Source organism: Ptychodera flava, assembly GCF_041260155.1.
Source record: "Ptychodera flava strain L36383 chromosome 3 unlocalized genomic scaffold, AS_Pfla_20210202 Scaffold_27__1_contigs__length_13241970_pilon, whole genome shotgun sequence".
Lineage (NCBI taxonomy): Eukaryota > Metazoa > Hemichordata > Enteropneusta > Ptychoderidae > Ptychodera > Ptychodera flava.
In genome coordinates this window covers 1,219,025-1,244,448 of record NW_027248281.1, presented here as the reverse complement: position 1 = coordinate 1,244,448, position 25,424 = coordinate 1,219,025, and the positions used below count along the sequence as shown (strand labels likewise).

Genomic DNA, 25,424 nt, shown 5'->3' with positions numbered 1-25,424 from the left:
TCCTCACACAGCGTCGAACTAAAAAAATCATAAATCTGAAAATTTACTCAGGAAAAAAAATTAGCACAGCTTTTCCCATTTGGAAAACAATTTTTTTAGAAATTTACAATTGTAAAAAAAAATGTTCAAAATTTCATTGTGACCAACCCCCTCCCAAGATCTAATGGTCCATCCCTTACTTTCAGCAGGTCTGTTAATATGTAACAGTGCATAAACAATGACAGGAAATGACTGCAGGTCAGTGGAGTATCCTGTTTCAGTCATTGGCATGCCACCACTCCTGAACATTTGCAGAATTTCCCTTTTTCTTACCTCATTTGCACATTTTTGACACTGACGTGTTCATTTGAACAACGTCACATCTCAACCCCTGCATCTACCTGTACACCAAATACTGAGATGGTAGCTTAGGCGGTATGGGAGCTTTTGCATGTGACGGACATACATCCGCACATACATCCGCATATACATACCCACATACATACATACATACAGACGCCAGCGACTCACCATGTAAGCTCTTTTTGGTATTTATATAAATACCAAATATGAGCTAATAAAACCTAAAATGTAAAATGAAAATCAGAACAGCATCCACACTATAAGTAACTTAACTATGCCCAAACTGACACTTTGCCCAGACACATATTAAAATATAACTTTTTCATGAAATGTAAGATATGCTACCTTGCGGGTCAAGTGTACAAATTTCAACTCACAAAAATATGGCCTATGTCACTACAAACAACAAGAAAATTTGCCTGGTGTAAACTCAGCCACTCTGACATTATGAGCCCTAATTTAACTATCATTTTTCAATTTATGGATTATGTTTCCTAAATGAAGCAATCAGGCAACCCGTAAGGACTTAGCTGGTTGACAATGTCCATTTAATTGAAATCAACAATCAGTCTTCATAACTAGGTTACATGATTGATTCATTTCAAATTATTTTTCTATAAGGACACCCTTCAGAATCTACCACTCAAAATTGAAAGCTATCAAATAAGTGATAGATATCAAAGATACCTTTTGAAATAAATGAAAAAATAAACCCAACACATTGCTAATATAAATTTGGTATCATCTGAGTTAGGTCATCTCTTGGCAGTAATCTACACATGAAAGTTTCCTGTCAGGTATAATATACAAATCAAAGTTTTCTGACCAGAAATTCAAAAAGGAAATTTAAAGTTGATTTTTCGAAGAATGAATGCAAGTTGTCATTTGTTGTCATCAATGAACAACAACAGAAAGTTGCAAATAGTTTTCATCCTGTCAAGGACAAAATAACATTCTTCTCTATTTTGACAAATGTCTGAAGTAAAATTGACATGTAAGTGTATCAAAACACTCCAGGAATATTTTCCTAAGACAGTACACGTCTTCTTGTGAAATAATGCTTTGCCTTCTATCACAGCCAGATTGATTGACAATGCCTCCACCCCTATATTGTTGTCATTCATAAGTTTGACACCGTAACTCTCATTAAAAACACTTACATGGTTTCCTGTCTTCCATTACTCTGGCAAAACCTTCAGATAGATTCTCAGATGTTCCATCTCTGTCAACATGTTCTTCCACTATGAAGATATAAACAACAGATGCAAATGAGAGCAATTGAAGGGATGATATAAACTGCAGTTTGTTCTGCACTGTTACTTACGGCTAAAATTTTTCTTGAATGCAACCAATTGCACCATAGAATGTGTCCATGCAACCTATTGTACCATAAAATGTGTCCATGCAATCCATTGCATTAAAGAATGTGACCATGCAACCCATTGCACCATAGAATGTGTCCATGCAACCCATTACACCATAGAATGTGTCCATGCAACCCATTGCACCATAAAATGTGTCCATGCAACCAATTGCACCATAGAATGTGTCCATGCAACCAATTGCACCATAAAATGTGTCCATGCAACCAATTGCACCATATAATGTGTCCATGCAACCCATTACACCATAGAATGTGATCATGCAACCCACTGCACCATAGAATGTGTCCATGCAACCCATTACACCATAGAATGTGTCCATGCAACCAATTGCACCATAGAATGTGTCCATGCAACCAATTGCACCATAAAATGTGTCCATGGAACCAATTGCACCATATAATGTGTCCAAGCAACCCATTACACCATAGAATGTGTCCATGCAACCCATTGCACCATAGAATGTGTCCATGCAACCCATTACACCATAGAATGTGTCCATGCAACCCATTGCACCATAGAATGTGTCCATGCAACCCATTACACCATAGAATGTGTCCATGCAACCCATTGCACCATAGAATGTGTCCATGCAACCCATTGCACCATAAAATGTGTCCAAGCAACCCATTACACCATTATGTGTCCATGCAACCCACTGCACCATAGAATGTGTCCATGCAACCCATTACACCATAGAATGTGTCCATCAACCCATTGCAATAGTTATTGAGAAACAAATTTTTTGACCAATAATAGCAAAAATTGCCCCCAAATACAAAATTGCAGATTTCATCAGAATTTGAATACATCACATTTTGATCAACCTTATAAACCTGTGTAACAAATATCAAAGATATCAGATGAGTACTTATTGGAAAAAAAAAATTGACTGAAAATTGAGAAAATTGCCCAAAAATAACATATATGAAAATTTCATTACAATTTATACAGACTTGACTAAGGTCATCCCGAGGAACATGGATACCAACTTTCAAAGCAATCCACCTAGCCGTTTCAGAGAACGAGATTTTGTGACTAAAAACTGAAAGAATTACCCCAAAAATACAAACATGCAAATTTCACCTAAATCTGTAGACATCTCATTTAGAATACCATACCAAGTTTCAACCTAATCTGATCAACGCTTACAGAGTTTTAGCAATTTGCAGGATTTTGCTTTTTTCCCCCTTATTTGCATAATTTTGATACTGACATGTTCATTTGAACAATTTCACATCTCAACCCCTGAGTGCAACTGACACCAAATACTACGATGGTAGTTGCCGTGGTTTAGAAGTTTTTGCAGTGGACGGACACACATACATACATACATACATACATACATACATACATACATACATACATACCAGTACATACATACATACATACGTACACACATACATACATACATAGAGGCAATTTTTCCAACCTATAAGAATAGCTGCCATTGGCACATACATGTATGGCCATATGGGAGCTAAAAATTGTCCAAAAAAACAGTAAGTCTTCCAATTTTGTAATAATTCCAACAAATTAGAAGGGCAACCCCCTTGCAAACACCAAACCCAAATTTGAGAGTGATTGGGTCAGCGGGTTCAGAAAAGAATAATTTTTACTTAAAATGAGGAAAATAACCAAAAAATTCAGCAAAAATACAAAATTCAAGATATCTACACGATATACACGAAACTGGTTAAGGTTAACCTAAGGTACTTGCATACCAATTTTCAGAGCAATCGAAACAGCAGTTCTTGAGTTATTAATTTTTGACCATTTTCAAATTTTTAAGCTGATTTGCATATTTGGGCAATGCAAAGTTCATTTGAACAAAACCCCATCTATAGCCAAGGATGCATCCACACACAAAATACCAAGCTAAAAAGTGCAGCAGTTTATGAGTTTTTGATGTTGATGGACATACTATACGTATACTATACATACATACATATACATACATACATACAGATGCCACAGACTTCAGCTTATGATAACCTCATGTTGGTATACTATATGTGAGCAAATAATGTAAATATGCATATTAGCTAATCATCAGTATGTATAGCATGGCTGTTTAAGTTTCAGCAACACTGAAAGTGACCTAGATTCTTAAACAGCCTCTCATTGGCTACACTAATGCTGCCCTCTCATTGACTGCCCTCTCATTGGCTACACTGTTGCTCTCTCATTGCTGCCCTTCCATTAGCGACAATGTGTTGCTCTCATTGGCTACACTATGCTGCCCTCTCATTGACTGCTCTCTCATTGACTACACTGTGTTGCCCTCTCATTGCTGCCCTCTCATTAGCTACACTGTGTTGCTCTCTCATTGGTTATAGTATGCTGCCCTCTCATTGACTACACTGTGTTGCCCTCTCATTGCTGCCTTCTCATTAGCTACACTGTGTTGCTCTCTCATTGGCTACACTATGCTGCCCTCTCATTGACTTCTCTCTCATTGACTACACTGTGTTGCCCTCTCATTGCTGCCTTCTCATTAGCTACACTGTGTTGCTCTCTCATTGGCTACACTATGCTGCCCTCTCATTGACTTCTCTCTCATTGACTACACTGTGTTGCCCTTTCATTGCTGCCTTCTCATTAGCTACACTGTGTTGCTCTCTCATTGGCTACACTATGCTGCCCTCTCATTGACTGCTCTCTCATTGACTACACTGTGTTGCCCTCTCATTGCTGCCCTCTCATTAGCTACACTGTGTTGCTCTCTCATTGGTTACACTATGCTGCCCTCTCATTGACTACACAGTGTTGCCCTCTCATTGCTGCCTTCTCATTAGCTACACTGTGTTGCTCTCTCATTGGCTACACTATGCTGCCTTCTCATTGACTTCTCTCTCATTGACTACACTGTGTTGCCCTCTCATTGCTGCCTTCTCATTAGCTACACTGTGTTGCTCTCTCATTGGCTACACTATGCTGCCCTCTCATTGACTGCTCTCTCATTGGCTACACTGTGTTATCCTCTCTTGCCTTGATTTTAAGTTTAGCTTTAGTCAAGTTGCTGGCTTAGGCAGAGCACATCAGTGTAGGTCTGAGATTAGAAAATATGTAGTATACCAAGTGTTATAAGAGTGTTTCAACATAATAATGACCCAATGTACATGCGCCTTTGAAGTTTGATATCGTTCACTGCAGTATACTTGATACATGGCAATGTCCTTTTATGGTAATACTAGTACTTTAATGTTATAAAAATAACACTGAAGTCACATCAAATTTTGTCCAGTGATTCCTGAGTAGAAATGCAAATTTAAATCATTAATGATGAAAATTAGTGCAAGCTGCAGTCTTCAAAAACTCACAGAGACCAAGACTTTTCAATGAGTGTACAAGATACAAAATAAGATAAATATTTCTGGAGAAAATTTTGAGTTACGACCAGAACAAAACTCTAGCAATGAACACACAGAGAAACAAAACCACAAAAAAGAGCCATGATGTAGTTTATGCTGTCAGTGACATTACAAAATCTTGGTCTAGGAAACTCTGGGTTTTAACCCGATATGAACAAATTTGCTCCCTGTATAAGTAATGATCATAGTCTAGCAATCATTTAGACAAAAATAATTGCTCTTTTGAAAGTAATTTTTCATGGGAGGATATTTTATCATCTTTGAATGAAATCATCCCATAAACCAACAACTAAAACTAGCAGACATGCTTTTTTTACAGTGAAAATAATGTTTTGACAAAACATGAGCAACACAATGAACATGAAGATTCTGTTATTAGAGGTCAAAATCTGAATACAAATTGATCCCTACAGATGTACCGGGTATATAACCAATTTTGAAAGCTGGTAGAGTAGTACATGTAGTTACGTGTGTAGAGCATGGTTTAAACACTCATGAATTATGTGTTATTATTTCAATGCATCATGTTCTTGTAAGTCCTATAATGTTGCCTTGAGATGATACAGGTTTATTTTTTCCAGGTCAAATGTTCATACCTTTTGCTGCGCATTCACGACTGCTTCTAATCACACTGGTGTTTCTTGATGTCTGGTTCTTTGCCTCATTGGATGCTGCCAAGAATCCTGCCAAACAGCAAAATAATATAATAAAAAAAATTAAATATCACTCACTGTCCATCATATATTATAAAAGACTTGACAATGAGTCATTGTCATTTTACTGTGTTAGCTTTCATATGGAATTTTGTCAGGTTTAATCTCATCTTGGGCGATGGATTGTGTTGGTAAACTGCCATTTAAATAAAGAGCAATGTCCTGATAAAATGTACAAAAACACTGAACTTGATAAAGCTGTCAATACAGAGCTTCCATAACTAGATTTTGTCCATCTCAGCATTTGGCCTGGTATTACTTTTCTATCTTGTCATTTACACAGAAAATGTGATAATTAAACTGATTATGTAACAAAACTGCTCAGTCCCTTCCAAGATCAGAAAACTTCAAGTTGAAAGGATTCAATTCACAGTGATTTGCTTCTTTCATTTAGTACCTCTGTGTATTTTCCAACCTTGAACATGAAGATTTAGACTGGCACTACATACCTGTACTTTCATGGACAATTTTGATGAAATCTTTGTTGTAATCTGCTAGAAGCTTCATCACTACATTCTGCATTTCATTCCTAATGGCTGATGCATCCTGCAGGTACTCTTGATAGTTCTGCATGATGTGCTGGATTTTGCGTTGCAAGTGTACAGGAGATCTCTGCATTTCAACAACAATACTGGATTCAAATCTTGGTAGAAACCTCTGTACAAAAATATGGCTGTCTGACTGTGAAGGAATGATGACTGGTTTTCCACTAGCCAGGGCTGCCTGTGTTAAACTTAAATTGTCGAGTGACGATGGTAAGACCAAGACCACTGATGACTTGTACAATTCAGTCTCTACTGAGGAAGACTGCCATGTTTGGACAGATAACATCAGCCTAGAATGAGGGTTTATTTTCCTCACCACAGAGTCTTGTTCAGACAATGGAACACCAAGTAAGTTCCAGCGTAGTATTTTGTCAGAGGAGCTATCCATGTTGTTTGCGACCCAATTCAGAGCTTTTGGCAAGATGTTTGGTTCAGCTTTGAGATTCTGGATGTCGTTAGTGTTGAGCAGGGACATAACACTGAAGGTTTCATCATCTTCTGCACTGTGTGGAGTGTGACTGAAGAACTTCTCATCCGGTATTGGTAGCATTTGAAAGTGCTTTATGGGTTTGACAAACTGTTGGTAATGTTGGCAGAAGTTACGGAATGTGTGGAAGCCCATAGAAAACACAGCATTTGCTCTGTTGCTTTCTCTGGTAACACTACTTGAACAGAAAGTGAATTCATCTTTCTTGTAACCAAGTGCAGCAGGAGGAGTGTGAAGTGAATACAGATTGAAGTGATGATAATCAGCATTGGGATACAGATCACTCTGAATCTTTACAGCGACATCAGATGTCATCATACCAAAACCAAATACCATGGTAACATTGTGGACTTGGCTTAACTCTGGGAAATACCATTTGTGTGCCATGAGCCACTGAATACCCATTGGTTGTTGACGTAGGCGTTCTGGTGGATTTGGATAAACCAGTTGGATTCCCATCTCGTCAGCATCTCTTTGTACTGATTCAGTGATATGAAACACTGTACAGCAGACATTAATACCAAGCCCCTTCAACATGCGAGCTACAAGATGTACAGTTGATGACATACAGCTTTGGATTCCATCTCCAAATTCTTGACTGATAATCAAAGCAGTTGGACTTTCCATCTTGTAACTGAAAGTAGTTAGAAAAATGAGTAAATATGCGGTCATTTTCTCAGGATATAACTATGTATCCAAAATGTCTAAAATTACTTATTAATGGAATGGAAATTCCTGATAGACTTTGGGAAACAGTGTAAATCAGTCAGCTCTTTAAGATTTGTGAACTCTGTGAGTCAACTCACACATTTCTTGACATTTCCTGGAGTAAATAACACTTTCACTGTCCTGTGCATACATATATAAGTGCAAAGATGAAAACAACATTAATACACTATAATTAACGTGATTTTTCAGAAAACACTCGAGAAATTATATAAGTCCATTTGGAATTCAATTTATCCAGTGCACTAGTGTGAAAATGTAATACAAAGACAGCTGTTCTCATTTTGTTCTTATATTTTTGACCAAAAAACCCCCTGGGTGTTTCAAAAAAAATAGAATGTTGGAGAAACATACACATGTCAAAGGTTTAAACTACTGTCAAGGACAGTGTGCTCATATTTGGTTTGAATTGATCCATCTAGAAATATTTAAACAGAGATACAGACACCACCGACTCACCATATAAGCTCTTTTTGGTATTTATACACATACCAAGTACAAGTTAAAAACTCAATGAAAACATAGAGAGACATCAACTGAATCAATGTGAATTTAGCTACCACATACAGAGTTTCTGGAAAACAAGTATCAGCAAAATTACTTTTAACATTTAGAACAATATAAAATGCATCATAATTTCAACAAATCGGGCCTAGCACCGGTGCTACACCAACGCAAAGTGGTTAATCTGAACAAGACAGATGTCCTAATAACAAAGCTTAGTGCCTGCAAACCAAATTTCAAAGCAATTGTAGCAATTTTTTAGCTGCATCCACACAAATGCAAGATTTGGGGCCAAATAGCGAGACCTTGCTCGTAGGGGAATAAAATAAATGCTATCTTTCACACAGATGTAAGATTTGATAATTCATTAGTCTGACCTGGCAGGATTAGGGGCAAGTTTGCTATCTTAACAGATGAAATTTTTGTTTTGTGTATATATACATTTATGTCCTCCTATATACTTGTAAATGATGAACAACTGGTTATTAACTGAATCTATACCCCAAAACTTGCCGACACAACATATGAATACTTCCATGCTACAATTGTTTTGAAACATAGTGTGTCACAGCTGCTCTGGGTACATATTAACTAACGCCTGTCTTAAAATTGGCTAAATAGCTTTCTGAGAAAAAAAAATTATGGCCAACAATGATAAAAATCTAAACACCAAATACAAAGGTGGAATGTGCAGCAACTCTCAAGTTTTTGAAATCAGACTAGGGAGTTATCAGAAGAAAATATTGGTATTTTGACTGAAAACAGCAAATATTGCTTACAAGATACAATATTATAGGTTTCATTACAATTTGAACAAAACTGATAAAGATCATCCATAGAGATCTTCATATTGAATTCCAAAGCAATCTGACACAGTGTTGAATCTAGGATCAGAGAGTTGGGGGCATTGTGGCCCATGGACGTTTTGAAAATTAAGAGGGCATTTTTTTCATTAATTAATATCATAGGACTACTTAATATTCATTTCTCTTACCATAATTAAGCATTATATTTATGTAGGCCTATTCTGGTTTCCTAAGACCTCCCAACAACAAACAAGTCACAAACAAATTAATTTCAATTATCATGACAACTACATTTACTTGACAAGTTGTTCACAAAGTTTTGGAAAAAATTAAACTCACAGGGTAATTGATACTGTCATTTACACAAGCTCATAAAGTATGCATAGCAGAGCATGTAATTCACATTTTCTGAATGATCTGGGTAGCCCTACAGCCATACTATAAGATTTATAGTGACCTGAGGAGCCTTTTGACATTTTCTACTCACATGCAAATGTTATAAGTAGATAACCTTTGCCATGTTGCGTGTTCGCCATGCTGCTTTGCGCGTGACCCACACCACCTTGTGTTCGCCTAAGCAACATTTGCAAGTTTGATTTGCTTTTCCCCCTTTTTGTCTGGAACATTTTGAACTGCGGCTTGCTCATGAGTGCAGTTTGAAATTGCCATCATACCTAACTGTCTATTCTGACTCTAATTGAATTACAACAGGGAAACATGCACACATGACTGGACTGTGTATTGCATGCACTACCTGTTGTGATCATAGCTGTGATGATTGCCGACCAACGTAAAGTTGGCGTCATCCTCATCCTCATCCTCAGCCTCAGGGGTCACGCGAAAATGAGGATGAGGATGACGCTACACTGAGCGTCAGCTTCGCCAGCGTCAGATCCGATTATTCCCGAATGCGTCTGATGGAATAATAAGTGTAAAAACGACTTTAAAAATGTGCTCTAAGTTTCATATCACTGTAAATGCTAATCAAAACACAATGGGGTATGTATTTTATAATATTTAGTATCCTCTCCTCTTAATATCCGTTTCTCACGATGTAGTTATAACGCCTTAGCCCTTAATTTCCTTAAAGTTCAAAGGATGTATGTTTAATACGTTGACTTTCCAGGCCTCACGTCACAGTTATACCAGTTAATTGTTTTATATGTCCTCTGAATAATAATGGCTTTCATATTGCCTCTCATGGTAGCGATTTTTACACATTTCGGACCACGTATACTTTTTTGCACCAATTTTTTTAAAATCTTAACGCAAGAGTTGAGAGGATACCAACAAACACATCCGCGGATCCATGGACTGAAAATTACGAACATTTCCAAAAAACTAGTCTGTATGAGATGTTCTAACTATAAAATATTACCTCTGAACCAGTTTTACGATTCAAAAGAAAGTTGAGAAAGAATGGAGTTGTTATTTTCTTAAGTTTTGGGCGAATTTTATCATTTAACCGTCATCGTGTAGCGCAACTTCGGCAATCTTCGGATACGACGCTGAAGCTGATGCTGAGTAGCGTCATATTCAGCGTCAGCTAGAAAGGTCACCTGAGGCTGAGGATGAGGATGAGGATGACGCCAACTTTACGTTGGTTGATTGCCGCACTGCTGTGGCTTATCAATCACGCTTGGGTCAAGGGTCATTGCCACAGAACCCTGCGAGCCACCCCATAGACTTTTTTGGTAGTTGATAAAGGTCTGTGTTAGTTGGCAAAATAATGAAATAGGTTAGTCTTTGAATAAATCAACTTGTACCTACTTTATCACTGACTATCTAAGACTCATCTCCTACTTCTGCTAACAATCCTGAGTGTGACAACATGTATCAGTTTGGTATTTTCAACCGTTTTTTTGCTCACGTGTTGACACACGTGAGCATATGTCGCAGGTCTGTCTGTGTGTGTGTCTGTCTGTCTGTCTGTCTGTCAGTCTGTCTGTGTGTCTGTCTGTCTGTATGCTCAATATCTCAAAAACGGCTCATCAGATCAGAATTAAATCTGATATATAGATTCAGTTTGCAAATGGCAAGAACTGATTAGTTTTTGGTGGGTGTGGCTTGCTTACTTTTTGCTCATTTGCATAATTAATTATTTTAGAAAAAACTGATATATATTGACAACGATTGCACACAATTTGATGAGATTTGCTACAAATGTTGATCAAACCAAGATATATCAGCTGTGAAAGATATTAAGGGGTGACATAAAAGATAATGAATAATTTGCATATTTAATGATCTTTCATAATTAGGGATATATATTTGATTTGACTTGATCAAAATTGACAAAACTTGGTATGTATATTGAAGATACTATGATTTAACATTATAGAAAGTCATTAAGCATTCCTACTTCATCAAACTCTTAATTTGCATATTTAATGAACTTTTGGAATTAGGGATATTTATTTGAATTGACTTGACCAAAATTGATGAAGGTTGCTATGTACATTAAAGATATTATGATATAACATTGTTGAAATTCATTAAGCATTTATACTTCAGCCAAATACTTTATATTTGCATATTTAATAAACTTTTCTAATTAGATACATAAATCTGAATTGACTTGACCAAAATTGATGAAACTTGCAATATACATTAAAGATACTATGATATAACATTGTTGAAAGTCATTAAGCAGTTTTACTTCAGCCAAATACTTATTTGCATATTTAATAAACTTTCCTAATTAGATATATAAATCTGAATGGACTTTACCAAAGTTGATGAAACTTGCTATGTACATTGAAGATACTATGATATAACATTATTGAAAATCATTAAGCAGTTTTACTTCAGCCAATTCCTTATTTACATTTTTAATGAACTTCACTAATTTGGGATATATATCTGAATTGATTTGACCGAAGTGGATGAATCTTGCAACATATATTGAAGATACTATAAAACAACATTATTAAAAGTCATCGTTTACTTCAGCCAATTCCTAATTTGCATATATAATGAACTTTCCTAATTAGGGATATTTATCTGTATTGACTAGACCAAATTTAACAAAACTTGCTATGTACGTTAAAGATACTATGATACAGCATTAAAAGTCATTAAGCATTTTTACTTTAGCCGATTCCGTATTTGCAAATTTAATGAATTTTCCTAATTAAGGATATTTATCTGTCTTGACTAGACCAAAGTTGAGGAACTGCTTTGTACATTAAAGATACTATGATACGACATTATTGAAAGTCATTTAACATTTTTACTTCAGCCAATTCATAATTTGCATATTTAATGAGAACATTTCAGTCAATTCCTAATTTGCATATTTTAATGAACTTTCCTGATTGGGGATATATACTTGGATTTAAAATTAATCTGTGGTGAATATTATCCATTATGTTGATCATAACACTTTCAATGAAGTTGCAAACATGTGGCAAAGGTTCAAATTTACACATAACTGCAACATATAATTAAACACGTGAGCATTTTCAGTTCATATCTGGTTCTATGAGCCATCGATGGTTTCTGCTTGAATTTGAACTTTTGACCTCCAACGTATTCACTGTACATTAAACATGAGAGGGCATTGAGTGTCACAGAGTCCATTATCTGCTCACGGGAAAATAGTTGAAAATGCATGTTCTTATTGTCAAGGCAACTATCTCGAGTAAAGAATGAGTCATAAATTGTCAATGATAAAGCGGGTACAAGTTGATTTATTCAAAGACTAATACACATTTCATTATTTTGTGAGCTAAATCAGCAATACCGATCGGTGTCATTAGTAAACTACCAAAAAAGTCTATGGGGGAACACTGGCTTGCAGTGGTTATGTAGGGATGACCCTTGACCCGAACACGATCAATAAGCCACAGCAGCACTGCAATATCACAGCTATTGTGATCAGGGATGTAGAAAATAGTCGGCATAAAAACAACCGGCTGTCAGCTAAAATTTGCCATCTCTGAAAATTTAGTTTTAGTACATCAGCTAGGACATTTTGCACAAACTGTATTACGTGTGCATACACTACTTGTAACTGCCTGTTCTTTTATTTTTGCCACCTGTAACCAAAATTTTCTACATCCCTGGGTGATGACGGATTGTGTTCATTGCCGGACGACCGCACTGCATCAATGAACCATAGTTTACAAAGAAAAGTTTAATTCCAAACAAATTTTCTTTGTATCATTGTAGCCTTGATTTTCTTTGGATATTAAATGGACATCTGCACAGTACTAGAGATTTCCCATAATACATCATGATTTGTACCAACGTAGATTCCCCTGTGAAGTCTACCATGTCTCCTATGTGTAGACAAATTCCTGGACTAGTTGTAAAAATTCTGAAAACGTACTTTTAAAAACACCTTTCTTCTCAATTCCCATTTTAAAGGATTAAGAAAATTGTGCTTGATTGAGAGAAGAGAAAGGATTTTTGTAAATTTTCCACTGATTGTGTCCGCAGCCACACAGAATAAAGTAATGGAAAGTAGGGAGACTAGTTGCACCTGTTTTATGAAACAAAAGGATATTGATTTTTGCCAAATAGAAAGACAAAAGAAATTTACATGCTAATTTTTTTTTCAGAGAATGACCCCTTCAGTTGGTCATAACTTGCTTCCCAAAACTGTGACATTTGTAGTACCTGCAGAATGTGACTTTTATGGTTATTTAATGGTTTCTTTGAAATTTATACTACAATATTTCAACGTACTTTTAATAAATATAATTAATCAATTATCGTGAGACTTCATATTATTGCTTTTATACAGAACTGAAAAAGTTATAAGAAAACTAACGTCGTTGGTACAAATCAAACAGCATTGTGGGTAATTTATTGTACTGTGATATGAAAGATGTCACTTTAGCTTGTCTGTGACAGTGAATAGGGCCGTTCACAGTTTACGTCACTGTTCTCTTATTAATATGCAAAAATAAATATTTGTCCGCATTTTCAGATAACGCTTTTGAAAATTACGCATGCAAGAACGACGAAAATACATCTCAGTGGGTGACTGCTAGTGTAACAATGAATACTAAAAAACATATTAACGACTCTGAGTACTAACTGCAAAAACGGCCACGTATGCAACATTTATAAAATTTGTCCGCATTTCAAGCTGCGTGTGCGATGTCGCGCGCGTACAGCTATATTTAGTAACAAACCTGTAACCGTGAACAGCGCTATTGATTTTTTGTGGAAACTTGATCGGCCCAGTCAAGTACACATGCTTACTCATAACAGCTATTGTTTTGTGATATCCTGATACAAAATTACAATATCGTGATTTAACATTTCATATTTACTGTAAAGTCGCAAATGTTTGTGTTGAAACACATTAGCACAATGTAACAACACTCCAAACAGCGATGTTCATGTATTAAGAACAACCATGGACTTGGCGTGCATGCTAAAGCACTAGGTAATTTCCAATGCATCATTTTGTGCTGAAATGCACTAATCCCACAATGCCCTGCTCTTGATTCAACACTGCTGATGAGTGGTTTTAGAAAAAGAAATATTTGACTAAAAACTGGAAAAAATGCCCCAAAAATACAATCTTGCGAATTCCACTTGTTTGAAGGAAGTCAACTAAGGTCAATCAAAAAACCAACATGTTAAGTTTAAACCTAATCTGACAAATTTTACAGAATTTCTGCAATTTGCAGGCTTATTTGTCTTTTCTACCTTATTTGCATATTTTTGACACTAACACATTTTTTTGAACAAATTCATTTCCACCTTTAAAGGATAATGATGTGACCTTAGGGATATGAGGACATTCAGGCACAGACTCAGCAATTTTATATTCGTGGCAATGCTATAATTAATTCGTGATTTTAAATTTGCGTCTTTTTCTGTAAAATGTCACTTATTTTCTGTCTTTTGTGATATTCCTTATTGTTCTTACTTGTGAAGTACGTTTTCTTTATGTACGTTTAATGCAGTTAGACGAGCTTATTCCCATGTTTTTCGTAAGTTGTCTGGTTTTAAAAATTCTTTTATTCAGAGTAACAGTGCCAATGTTAGTTAGTCTTTTGATTTTAACTTTTGATGAAATCCTTTGGAAAAAATCACTTAGCTTTCTGAGTAGAGTCCATCTCTCAAGTAACCTACTTGTTGCGAGTGTTTTATCTTTATCAGTGTTATCACAGAGTGTGGAGGATTTGGAGTAAGCATATATTTTAAAATGTATTGTTGTTTTGCTATGGATTTTTATAATCTAAAATAAAGATATAATAATAATAAATAAAGGTATACAGTCACCTGTAATATGCCCATATATGGTCAAAGGGGCATTCCTTGGTATTCAAAATGCCCATGTGATGGTGCTGTTTTTAAAAAGCAGCCACCTACTTAAAATCTGTGATTGGTTAGATTTTCTCTTTCCAGGTATTAAGTGTGGCAAATTGGAACAGGTGACATATAATACCTTTAACCCTTTTCCTGCCAAGTCCATATTTCACCATCAGGTCAAGATAGCTAAAATTAATAAACACAACATATTCCATATCATACGGTGTATTTTAACATAATACTGTACATTTGAAAGCCGTTGAAAACATAAATACTGTAAACTTGATTTTTTTGGACTAAAGATGCTATAACAGACCAAGCCAAGTGTGTGAAAATATGTTATTTTTTGGCTCAATACAGCTTTTTACTGACTTGGCTGATGGGGAAGAGATACTGTCTGGCAGGAAAAGGGTGGTGGATGCTGAGATGTTCAAGTTTTTGATGTGGACGGACATGCATGCATGTATGCATATACATACATACATACATACATACATATATAAAGACAGACAGATAGACATATTCTCAGCCGCGGAGTGACGTCAGTAGGTGAAACGCATACAAGCAAGGTGAATGGGAGATCAGACGATACAGAAGAGCAAATGATACAGATATTGTGTGGAAAAAAGCAGAGCTAAAAGTTATGTCATTTATGTATTATTGAAACTTTGAATATTGCTTTGGTGGTTGAAAAATTCGAACTTCCCACAGCGCTGTGACACAAAAATGACGTAAGAATCCCCAAGTACTCGGATAGCCCACGGTCGAGAATATGCCGTGCCACAAAAAATGACCATATTAGTGTTTTGATATACATATACAAATACCAAACGTGAGGTTAAAGTGTACTCTATAGACATTTAACGACCTGATCACCTTTACAAGAAGGACTTCTTGTTTATGCACCATAATGTGATTAAACAATGACTATCTCGCAAGCTAGGGCTTCCGCTTCAACTTGTAAGTTCACGATGCTACATTCAGGGAGGTTTTAATACCTCTTGTGGTGCAGTACTCTAACTATGTCTCACAGGTTCCCAGACACTTTGCACCAAAACCACTTCGCCCCAAAAGTCATGTCGCCTAAAACCGTTTTGCCCTCAAAACAATGCCATTGATCGCTAACCGTTAAAAGCTGAAAATAACCAATCACTGCTATCGTTATCACCTTTCTATCATCCCAGGACTGAAATCTTGAAATTGTACACATTTTTAGAAAATGACATCGTGCAATTCTGAGCACGGCACCTGAGTTGTAGCATTCAGTGACAGTGGTTTGTGTGTTTCCTTTTTTCTGATATACAGTTTACGGTTTTGTGTAAGAATAAATGGTTTGTGGTAGCCAAAATGTCCTGACACATAAATGCTTCCAAGTTGCAGGTGAAAACAACGTCATGATACATACCGGTAATAGCATCGTTGTTTTGGGACGAGTTGATGGTACTATACTTTAGGTGAAGTGGTTTTAGTACGATGTGGTACTTGGGGCGAAGTGGCGTTGGACGAGGTAGTACTGGGACGAGGTGGTTTTGGTACGAAATGGTTTTGGGACGAAGATGTGTGGGGCGAACTGGTTTTGGTGCGAACGGATGTGCTATTTTGCGGGCTGCAGGTTGCGGGCATAAAAAAAATGTGGGTTTTTTGGTATTATTAATTACTAGTAGAATAACTGCTAAAATAGTATCTATGTATTTATTTATGGAATAAAAGCCGTGAACTTCTTGAATAATGCCGTTATTTGAGTTTACCTCTGTTAAAGCGCCACCAACGTCAGAATAGCACTGCCTATCGAAGCTTTCGAAATGACTGAACACGGGTGAGTAATAATATGAACACAAGACAGATTTCACAACAACTCGCTATTTTAACTTTTTATGTTATGATTAGAATGAATAGTTTTAAAGTAAATTTCGGATTGTTGACAACACAGATGAACTGGGAGATGAGCTTCAGTTTGTTGAAACTCAACACGCCTAATACTTTGTTACTTTTTCATAGAATGCCACACCCTTCTCACACTTCCGATAAAAGCACAATTTTCAAAATCGTTTTCAATGCTTTTTAAAGTTATTTTATTGTGGTGAACACGATTATAGTCCTAGGAAACTTTTCATAGTCACGCTAGATAAAATGTATGGAGCGACTATCATACTGCAGGTGCAAGTCACAAATAGAATTCGCTCATGATATTAGGAGATACACAATTTATTGAGAGCTGGCGAAGAACACAAACTCATCCAAAAATATTCCTATTAGATTGATTCCTGAAAATAAGTCAACGCACCGGTGTGTTTTTCCCCGCTGAAATTCTCGCGTAAAATGTAGCGGAATGTCGTTCTCTGCGGTCGCAACCTCGGGTGAACCGAAATGGCAAAGTACATGTAAACTAAGTCCCTTGTACGTCTTTTACTTTTTAAAGATTTCATGAAAAATACACGGCATTTAAATACACATAACTTCTTCGCTTTTTTTACGACAACACTATTCTTACACATTGTATTTTTCTAAGTAGGCATTGTTTAGTTTTCTGCATGTATTGCCCTAGAATGGAAATTGTGAATGGATGCATTACAAAGAATTTACTTCCTATGGCCTGATACTAGAAATGTAACAATTTTCATTCCGTGACAACTGGCGATATTTCCGAGGCGCAATTTTTTTTGTCAGTCTGGTATTATTTCTCACTCACATCCATGGCAACAAAGAAAAGTGATTTCATATCCCTAATTATCACCGCTTTTAGTTAAGCAGATTTTGATTTTTTTTTCAGAAACATGACGTATTTTCACCCACTTGGTTTGGTCTGCTATAGCATCTTTAGTCCAAAAAATCAAGTTTACAGTATTTATGTTATCAACAGCCTTCAAATGTACAGTATTATGTTTAAATGCACCATATGGAATATGTTGTGTTTCATTAATTTTAACCATCTTGACCTGATGTTGAAATATGGACTTGGCAGGAAAAGGGATACTGTACGATAGACCTGATCATGATTATTGATAATAGACACCTTCTAAAGGTTTTATTTCTTATATACTAAATGCCATATTACATATATTAGACATCTAGCCATAATTCTGAAACTTGCAGCCCGCAACCCCCGACCCGAAGCCCGCGCTTTAGGGGAGAACCATTTGATTTCTGGGGGGGGGGGATGGAGGATTTTGAGAAAAAAAATATTTGTTACCAGGTGAGATAGAAGAAGAAAAAAAATTGATCCTGTCATGGCCTGAGAAAAAAAATTGTCATAACAGACAGAAGTGAAAAAAAAAAATTGTCACAATGCACAAGAAATTAGCAAAATTTGGAAACCTTATTCTCATGTATTCTTTGCCGGCGCGCCGCCATAGGCGGCACAAATGTTTTTACCACAAGCAATTCTTATGTTTTTTTTCCCAGCACTTATGATATAAGCATGCACTACATAGGTCTAACTTTACACCTCAGTACACTCAATGTTTTCCTTCCCTTTTCTGACCCAAGAAATCATATTTCAGGATTTCTGTTGCAATATGTCAATGGCATAGGCACTATCTAAAGGGGACTATCTGACTTCTGTAAATTGTGAAAATTTAAAACACAAGACTGGAGTCAATAAACTAGTGTTAAAACCAATATATGATTCTCTCAATATAAATATATAGAAAGATGTACAAGTTGACAATGAAAAATTGAGGAACAACAAATATAATGAAATACAATGTGTGAGCCTTGTTTCTCTGACCACAAAAGATAACATTATCTTCCCTGAGAACTTACATCTACAAAACTGAACTGTTGTGAATTCATCCTTTATTATCACAGAAACATGTTTTAATTTACCTCAGTTCAATGACCATTTAACATACCATATTCAGGCTTTTCATTAGAAGCTGGCAGCTGGCAGCTGGAGAAATGACACAAGAAGGTCACAGATTTTCCATTCCTGTATTCATTTGTCTTCAGTCTCTCGCAAACAGAACTGTTTTTCATAAATTGTATTGTCATTGTTTGGTTGTTGAATATTGTGACTCAAACACTGATCATGCAAAAAATGTAAAAAATATCAGTGTTCAATGTCATTTTTAAACAGTTTTACCAAGTGCAAAATAAACTTAAACTCCTCTCAGATTGCACCATAAAACACATCAATTTCTCAAAATTTCCAATACGAGAGGGGAACCCCCCCTATGCACACATCAATATCTTAAAATTTCCATGCCAGATAGGGGAAAGTTCCTAAGCCTCTCGCGCGTTCTCCCCCTGTACTTTCAAATTCTGCCCTATCAGATATCCTAGTGAAAACCCTGTCATAATTAAACAATATACTATATGGTTAGATACTGCGTGAGCTATTATATCTTTATTTTATTGTGACTTTGAATTCCATTTTGATGGGTTCACCGTTTTTGAACCATCATGAGATAACTGATGATAGTCTAGCAGGGTACATCAGGATTTGAAAGGTCTTTACTGTTGCTGTATTTTGTAAATTTTACAATTACATGTATTGGTATTTAACTTTTCTCAGTGGGGGGATCAGTCAAAATTTCAGAGTTTGAGAGGGAGGTTACTCAAATTCATCATGGTTGGTGAGGGGGGAGGGAGGGTCACTTGAAATTTCGGAGTTTCAGGCCATAAATAATTACGACTCCCTACATACAACGCATTACAAACTTGATGACCAATAAAAAAAATTTGCACTGCTACTCCATTTGAAAAAAAAATTGATGCAGGTCTGACAGTAGAAAAAAAAATTGCTGTCACTCTGACAGGGAAAAAAAATTTGCGACCATACCCACTTCCTCCATACCCTCCCCCCCCAAAAAATCAAATGGTTCTCCCCTTAGTAGATACCTGGTGCGAAGTGTCTGGGCCCCGTCTCACGCTGTTGCCACTATCACGCCAGTCGTTTACGCTGCGCATCTGATTGCTTGTATCATGTAATGGTAGAAGCATGGAGGTTACTCACAGATTAGGAGATATGCTACCCCACGGTTAAGCCCTACGAGTATGGCGAGAGTGTCCGGCTTTGGCTACCCCGCCTCCCAGGCCAAAGCCGGACACTCTCGCCACACTCGAGTCGTAGGGCTACCCCACGGTTGTGGAGGGACCGCGCATGGTCACTCTTTTCCACGGTCACTCTTTATTGTGGAGTGACTGTGCTGTGGCTACCCGCAGATGACGCTGAGTTTAAATTAAATATGGCGGCTCTTCAAGTGGTCACGAGTTGAAAATGGACTGCACGATGAATTCTTCGCCTATGGAATGCGCGATATTTCCTGGTGCATATTACATAAAAAGCTACAATACACTTCAACCTGATCGATCTTTACGTAATTCCGACATCCACTCGATAACGTTGTTGCAAATTTATCAGGTTTCCATGTGGAGGGACTAAGCTTAAGCCCAGATTATTTACGTAAAATACCCACCTTCTAGGGACAGAGTCCAATGACGCACCAACAAGATCCGACTCGTAGACAGAAATACTGGCTATTCAATACTTCACACAGAGTTCTCCGTGAACTATGTTACTGTTTGCAAGTATGCGTGTCTTGTTGTTTGAATATACACGAAACAGCCACCACTGGAATTAGCCTTAGATTGAGGAACTATTGCTCCAATGTACAATATCTGCAGCAGGAAGGTACAATGCTAAAATGTGTGCATGCGTGATGTCGCAACTTGTTTCTGTTCCCTGGTCGGCACTTCATGCGACCATAAACCTAGTTAATATTAACAGAGGAAGGTGACGTGACCTTAACCAACCCTTCCTTATACATATTCAAATCACGTGACTAGAAGTTGGACTCAGTTTCGGATTCGGTTTCGGGTTCGATTAACATATACCAGTATTGAGAAGTGATAGGATTCATAAAGTTACTCTTCTGAAAAACTCTCGTAAATTAACCAACAGCGAATTTGAAAACACCATCTATTATTAGAAATATCTCACAGGCGCTCCTTAGCTGGGTAGTCTGCTAAGTAGATCGATTTTCGGATCGATCTATTGATCCCGTAGTCGATATGCCCGCCACTGCAACCTGCAGTGGCGGGCATATGACATGCAAATGAGATGCAAATGGCTGATTCACCTTATAAGATAAACTCTCTTTGGGATATATACATATACCAAAAGTGATGTAGAAATAGCTCTCTATGGCTTCTCAGGAGATGTAATTAGATGGCTGACAAGTCTAAACACCCATCAAAGTTTTTTGATTTACTGTTTTTCTCTTTTTGATATTAATGATTGACATCCAATTCTGTTCAATAGTTCTGGACATCTGGTTAAGCATAGAAAGTGTGGAATACATTCATAACTCATTCAAAATACAGTATTCAAACTTTAAATTTGACACTTTGAAATTCCTATCTTACAACTGACATGTCAACAACTTCAAGTACAAAGTCATGATATCTGTTACTTAAGTTTCATGCAATCTGTAATCTTCAAACAGAAGCTTGCAGAATGCATGAAACTTAAGAAACAGAGTAACAGGTATCATTACTTTGTACTTGAAGTAATTTGTATATATATATATATATATATATATATATATATATATATATATATATATATATATATATATATATATATATATATATATATATAATATATATTATATCAAACACTCATTAAACTTTGAACACTGAGCTTAATCTGAGTGTAACCAATGTACGATCATATTAGTACACTCACTTTTGATGTGACAAAGTTACAGAAAGTCACTAAATATACAGATGAGTTAGTAGTGAGCATATGATATACACCAAACTGTCAGCACAATATACACTAGACTGTCAGCACATACATCTAAGATAATTAATTATGCAGACCACGCCCTCCCAAGTCTAATCAGATCTAGATCTTCCCCTGATTATGCTATTCACAAAGTTGCATGACATTCTGACCAACGATTATCAAGTTTTGACTGGAACAAAATCTGTCTACAGATGGACGGAAAAGTTTTAACATACAATGACAGACACACAGACAGACATTGTGGTGACATTGGATACCATTCGACCCTTTGGCCAACAGTGTCCAAAACACTCTCAATTAAGCCAACAAGGTTTTTGTTCTACCCCAAAAGCATGTTGTGTCAGCTCAGCCTGTATATATTAAAAAGCTGTATTGTTATTGTTGACAAGTCTATTCTGGTCAAGACAAATATTCAAATGTAAAACAAGGACAATACATTTTACAAGAAGTGATGGTATGATGGCAAGCTAAAGTATAAGTCGTTATTTCAATGTGCACTCGAACTTGCAATTGATGTATACAACAAAAATTGTGAATTAAGCATCAAAAGTTACCCAGCTTCTGGCTCTTCAACATCAAATTGCAAACTTTCTGAAACTCATAATCAATCCTCTTAGAAACAAGTTCATGACAGACAATGAGACATCTCTTCAACATACCCATACCAATTGTTATGCAAATTAAATTTTTCATACCCAACACTCTATCGAACTTATTAAGGATACTTTTGATCAATGAAGCCAAGTTGAAGATGAAAATGATTGTCCTTACTTTAACTGAGTGATTTTATTGATTCAAACATGGAGTTGTTTTCTACTCAATCTGAGATGTACTTCGATTGTCATTCTGGGCATGTCTTGTAGGCAATTTAATCACCTCAAAGGGTTCTAATAAAATACTATCTATTCCTTTACAGATTTTATTAATATCACACTTAAAAAGGACTAATAGTCTGAAAAAGTTATAATCTTTAATCTTGAAATAAAAGTTCTTGGATTATGGGCGGAAGAAAATCAAAATTATAATTACAAAGTTCAATCATCTTGTAAGGTACACTCGTGAAAAACAGGTACACACACTTCTTAAGTACTGTCAGCCATTTCTAAAAACTCTCTTCAAAGTTCTTTCTGTTAGACCTGGAAGCCTAAGTCACCATTGTAAAATTTCTATCACAGAATAAAATGAAAATGAAAATCTGATAATATATCTTTTTAAAGATTTATATGGAAGATTTACATAGATGTATATAACCATTTTCAGTATTGTGAATGACCTAATATAACTACAGTTACTAAGACTGTTCTAAAGATTGTAGTCATTATGATTCTACAAAGTGCAACAAATCTATTTTGTTGTGTTCTCAAACTTTAATGGCTTGAGAAACAGATATTGTATTGGATACATTTGGCAAGTTTGGTTTTTACCTCAATTCGAGATATCACATTTTAGCTGGATTTTTATTTACATTTTTCAATATTACTTGTGTTCCAGTATATACTGTATACTAGTACATCATAAATGGGCACCATTGATAAGTGAACATTGCAGACTTTATCAGAAGCCCATATTGACTTGAGGGTACAGAATTGATGCACCTCAGGGACAGATATTCAGACACTCAAATTTTTACACTACTTTTCTGGTCTATCACTAGTGGGGTTCATTTTGAAGCTCTCAGAGAATGAAGTTTCACTGTCTCATATACATGAAAATTTCATTTTCTTCATATTGTTTAACATCTGGACAGCAGAGATTTTGAATTTCAACTTTTCTCAAATTCAATATATTTTGATTCTGCAGTAACAAAATTTTGCACAGTAAATCAAAATTTTCATTCATGATTTTGGAGGATAATTTTTTAAAGTTTCCCGGAGAAAAGATTGAGCTTTTACTTTTGAGACACCCTCAACCTAAACAGTAAAGTCTTCTGTATTTGCACATCATGGCATTGAATCAGTTGAGGCATATGTAATATTTTTCTATAACAAAATAATAATAATATTAACAACAACAACAACTACCTTGTATAGCAATTTCTACTGGCACAAATTGCACTCTAGAGTTAACTTTTAAAATTTCAATGGAGGCTATTTTGATTGTCAATATTTATATATTTGCATTGTAAAGTGTATATTTGCAAGCTATAACTTGATGTTGTTACAAAATTGTACAAATCCATTTGTCCAGTTTCTCAGCATGTACTACAGAATTTAGAAGTTAGCAAGTCAACATCCAAATAAATAGTAATCATTCAAACAATAACAAGTACGCTAAGTAGCCATCAAAGCTCCCCAGTGACTTACAAAAGAGAACAATGAGATAATTTGTTTGAGTGTATTTGGCACTCAAGAAATCTTGCATACAGAATGCTCAATAATGACCATACAATTACTTCTCAGTATTCTCAAAATTGAAAAAAATTTAAAAACAATTTTAAAAACTACATTGGTACATAGTACCAAAACCTCAGTTTGAATGCAGGCCAAACAGCCTTTACAAACTTAATTTGAAAGCTGGCAGAAAGGAGTTTCAGAGAAGAATTATGTTTTAAATAAAAATTGGAAATCAGCTCAGAAATTTACTTTTGGAAATTCAATGAACAGGACAAATATGAATGAATTTGTGCCAAGAAATCTAGAAAGTTGTGCCAAGGAATCTAGGAAGTTGTGCCAAGGAATCTAGGAAGTTGTGCCATGGAATCTAGGAAGTTGTGCCAAGGAATCTAGAAAGTTGTGCCATGGAATCTAGGAAGTTGTGCCAAGGAATCTAGAAAGTTGTGCCATGGAATCTAGGAAGTTGTGCCAAGGAATCTAGAAAGTTGTGCCAAGGAATCTAGGAAGTTGTGCCAAGGAATCTAGAAGTTGTGCCAAGGAATCTAGAAAGTTGTGCCATGGAATCTAGGAAGTTGTGCCAAGGAATCTAGAAAGTTGTGCCAAGGAATCTAGAAAGTTGTGCCAAGGAATCTAGAAAGTTGTGCCATGGAATCTAGGAAGTTGTGCCAAGGAATCTAGAAAGTTGTGCCAAGGAATCTAGGAAGTTGTGCCAAGGAATCTAGAAAGTTGTGCCAAGAAATCTAGAAAGTTGTGCCAAGAAATCTAGGAAGTTGTGCCAAGGAATCTAGAAAGTTGTGCCATGGAATCTAGAAACCAAATTTGAAGTCATCCCTTGAAAAATGCAAACAGAAACTTTAAAAGATATCTCAAAAATTACTGAAACTTTGAAAGCTATTAAAAATTACAAAAAATGTGTAAATTGGCCATAAATATTTACATTTTGAAGTTTTAAATATTCATTGAACAAATCTAAAGTATTCCTTAACATTTACACATTATATTTAAAAACAGTCGGACAAGTTTTGTAATAATTCGAATAGATCTGAAGAAAGGTACGTGTCTCTACCATACAATATTTGAAAGCTGATGGATAATTGGTTCTGAAACTTTAAAAACACAAAGTTCATGATCATCAAACAAGTGAGTGAAATCATTGTTAAGGAGTATGCATAACCAGTATGAGGA

At 36.0% G+C, this 25,424-nt stretch overlaps 1 protein-coding gene across 1 annotated transcript in view; it reads right to left on the bottom strand.

Annotated features, from left to right (window-relative positions):
* LOC139126480 (putative leucine-rich repeat-containing protein DDB_G0290503) overlaps positions 1–20,905 on the bottom strand; it is a 31,401-nt gene extending 10,496 nt beyond the window's left edge. The window contains exons 1-4 of the mRNA XM_070692537.1: positions 20,573–20,905; positions 6,261–7,477; positions 5,695–5,781; positions 1,503–1,583 (exon numbers count right to left, since the gene is read on the bottom strand). Coding sequence (XP_070548638.1) covers positions 1,503–1,583; positions 5,695–5,781; positions 6,261–7,470 — 1,378 coding nt within the window. The 5' untranslated portion in view covers positions 7,471–7,477; positions 20,573–20,905. The remainder of the gene's footprint in view (positions 1–1,502; positions 1,584–5,694; positions 5,782–6,260; positions 7,478–20,572) is intronic.
* Positions 20,906–25,424: the final 4,519 nt, after the last annotated feature.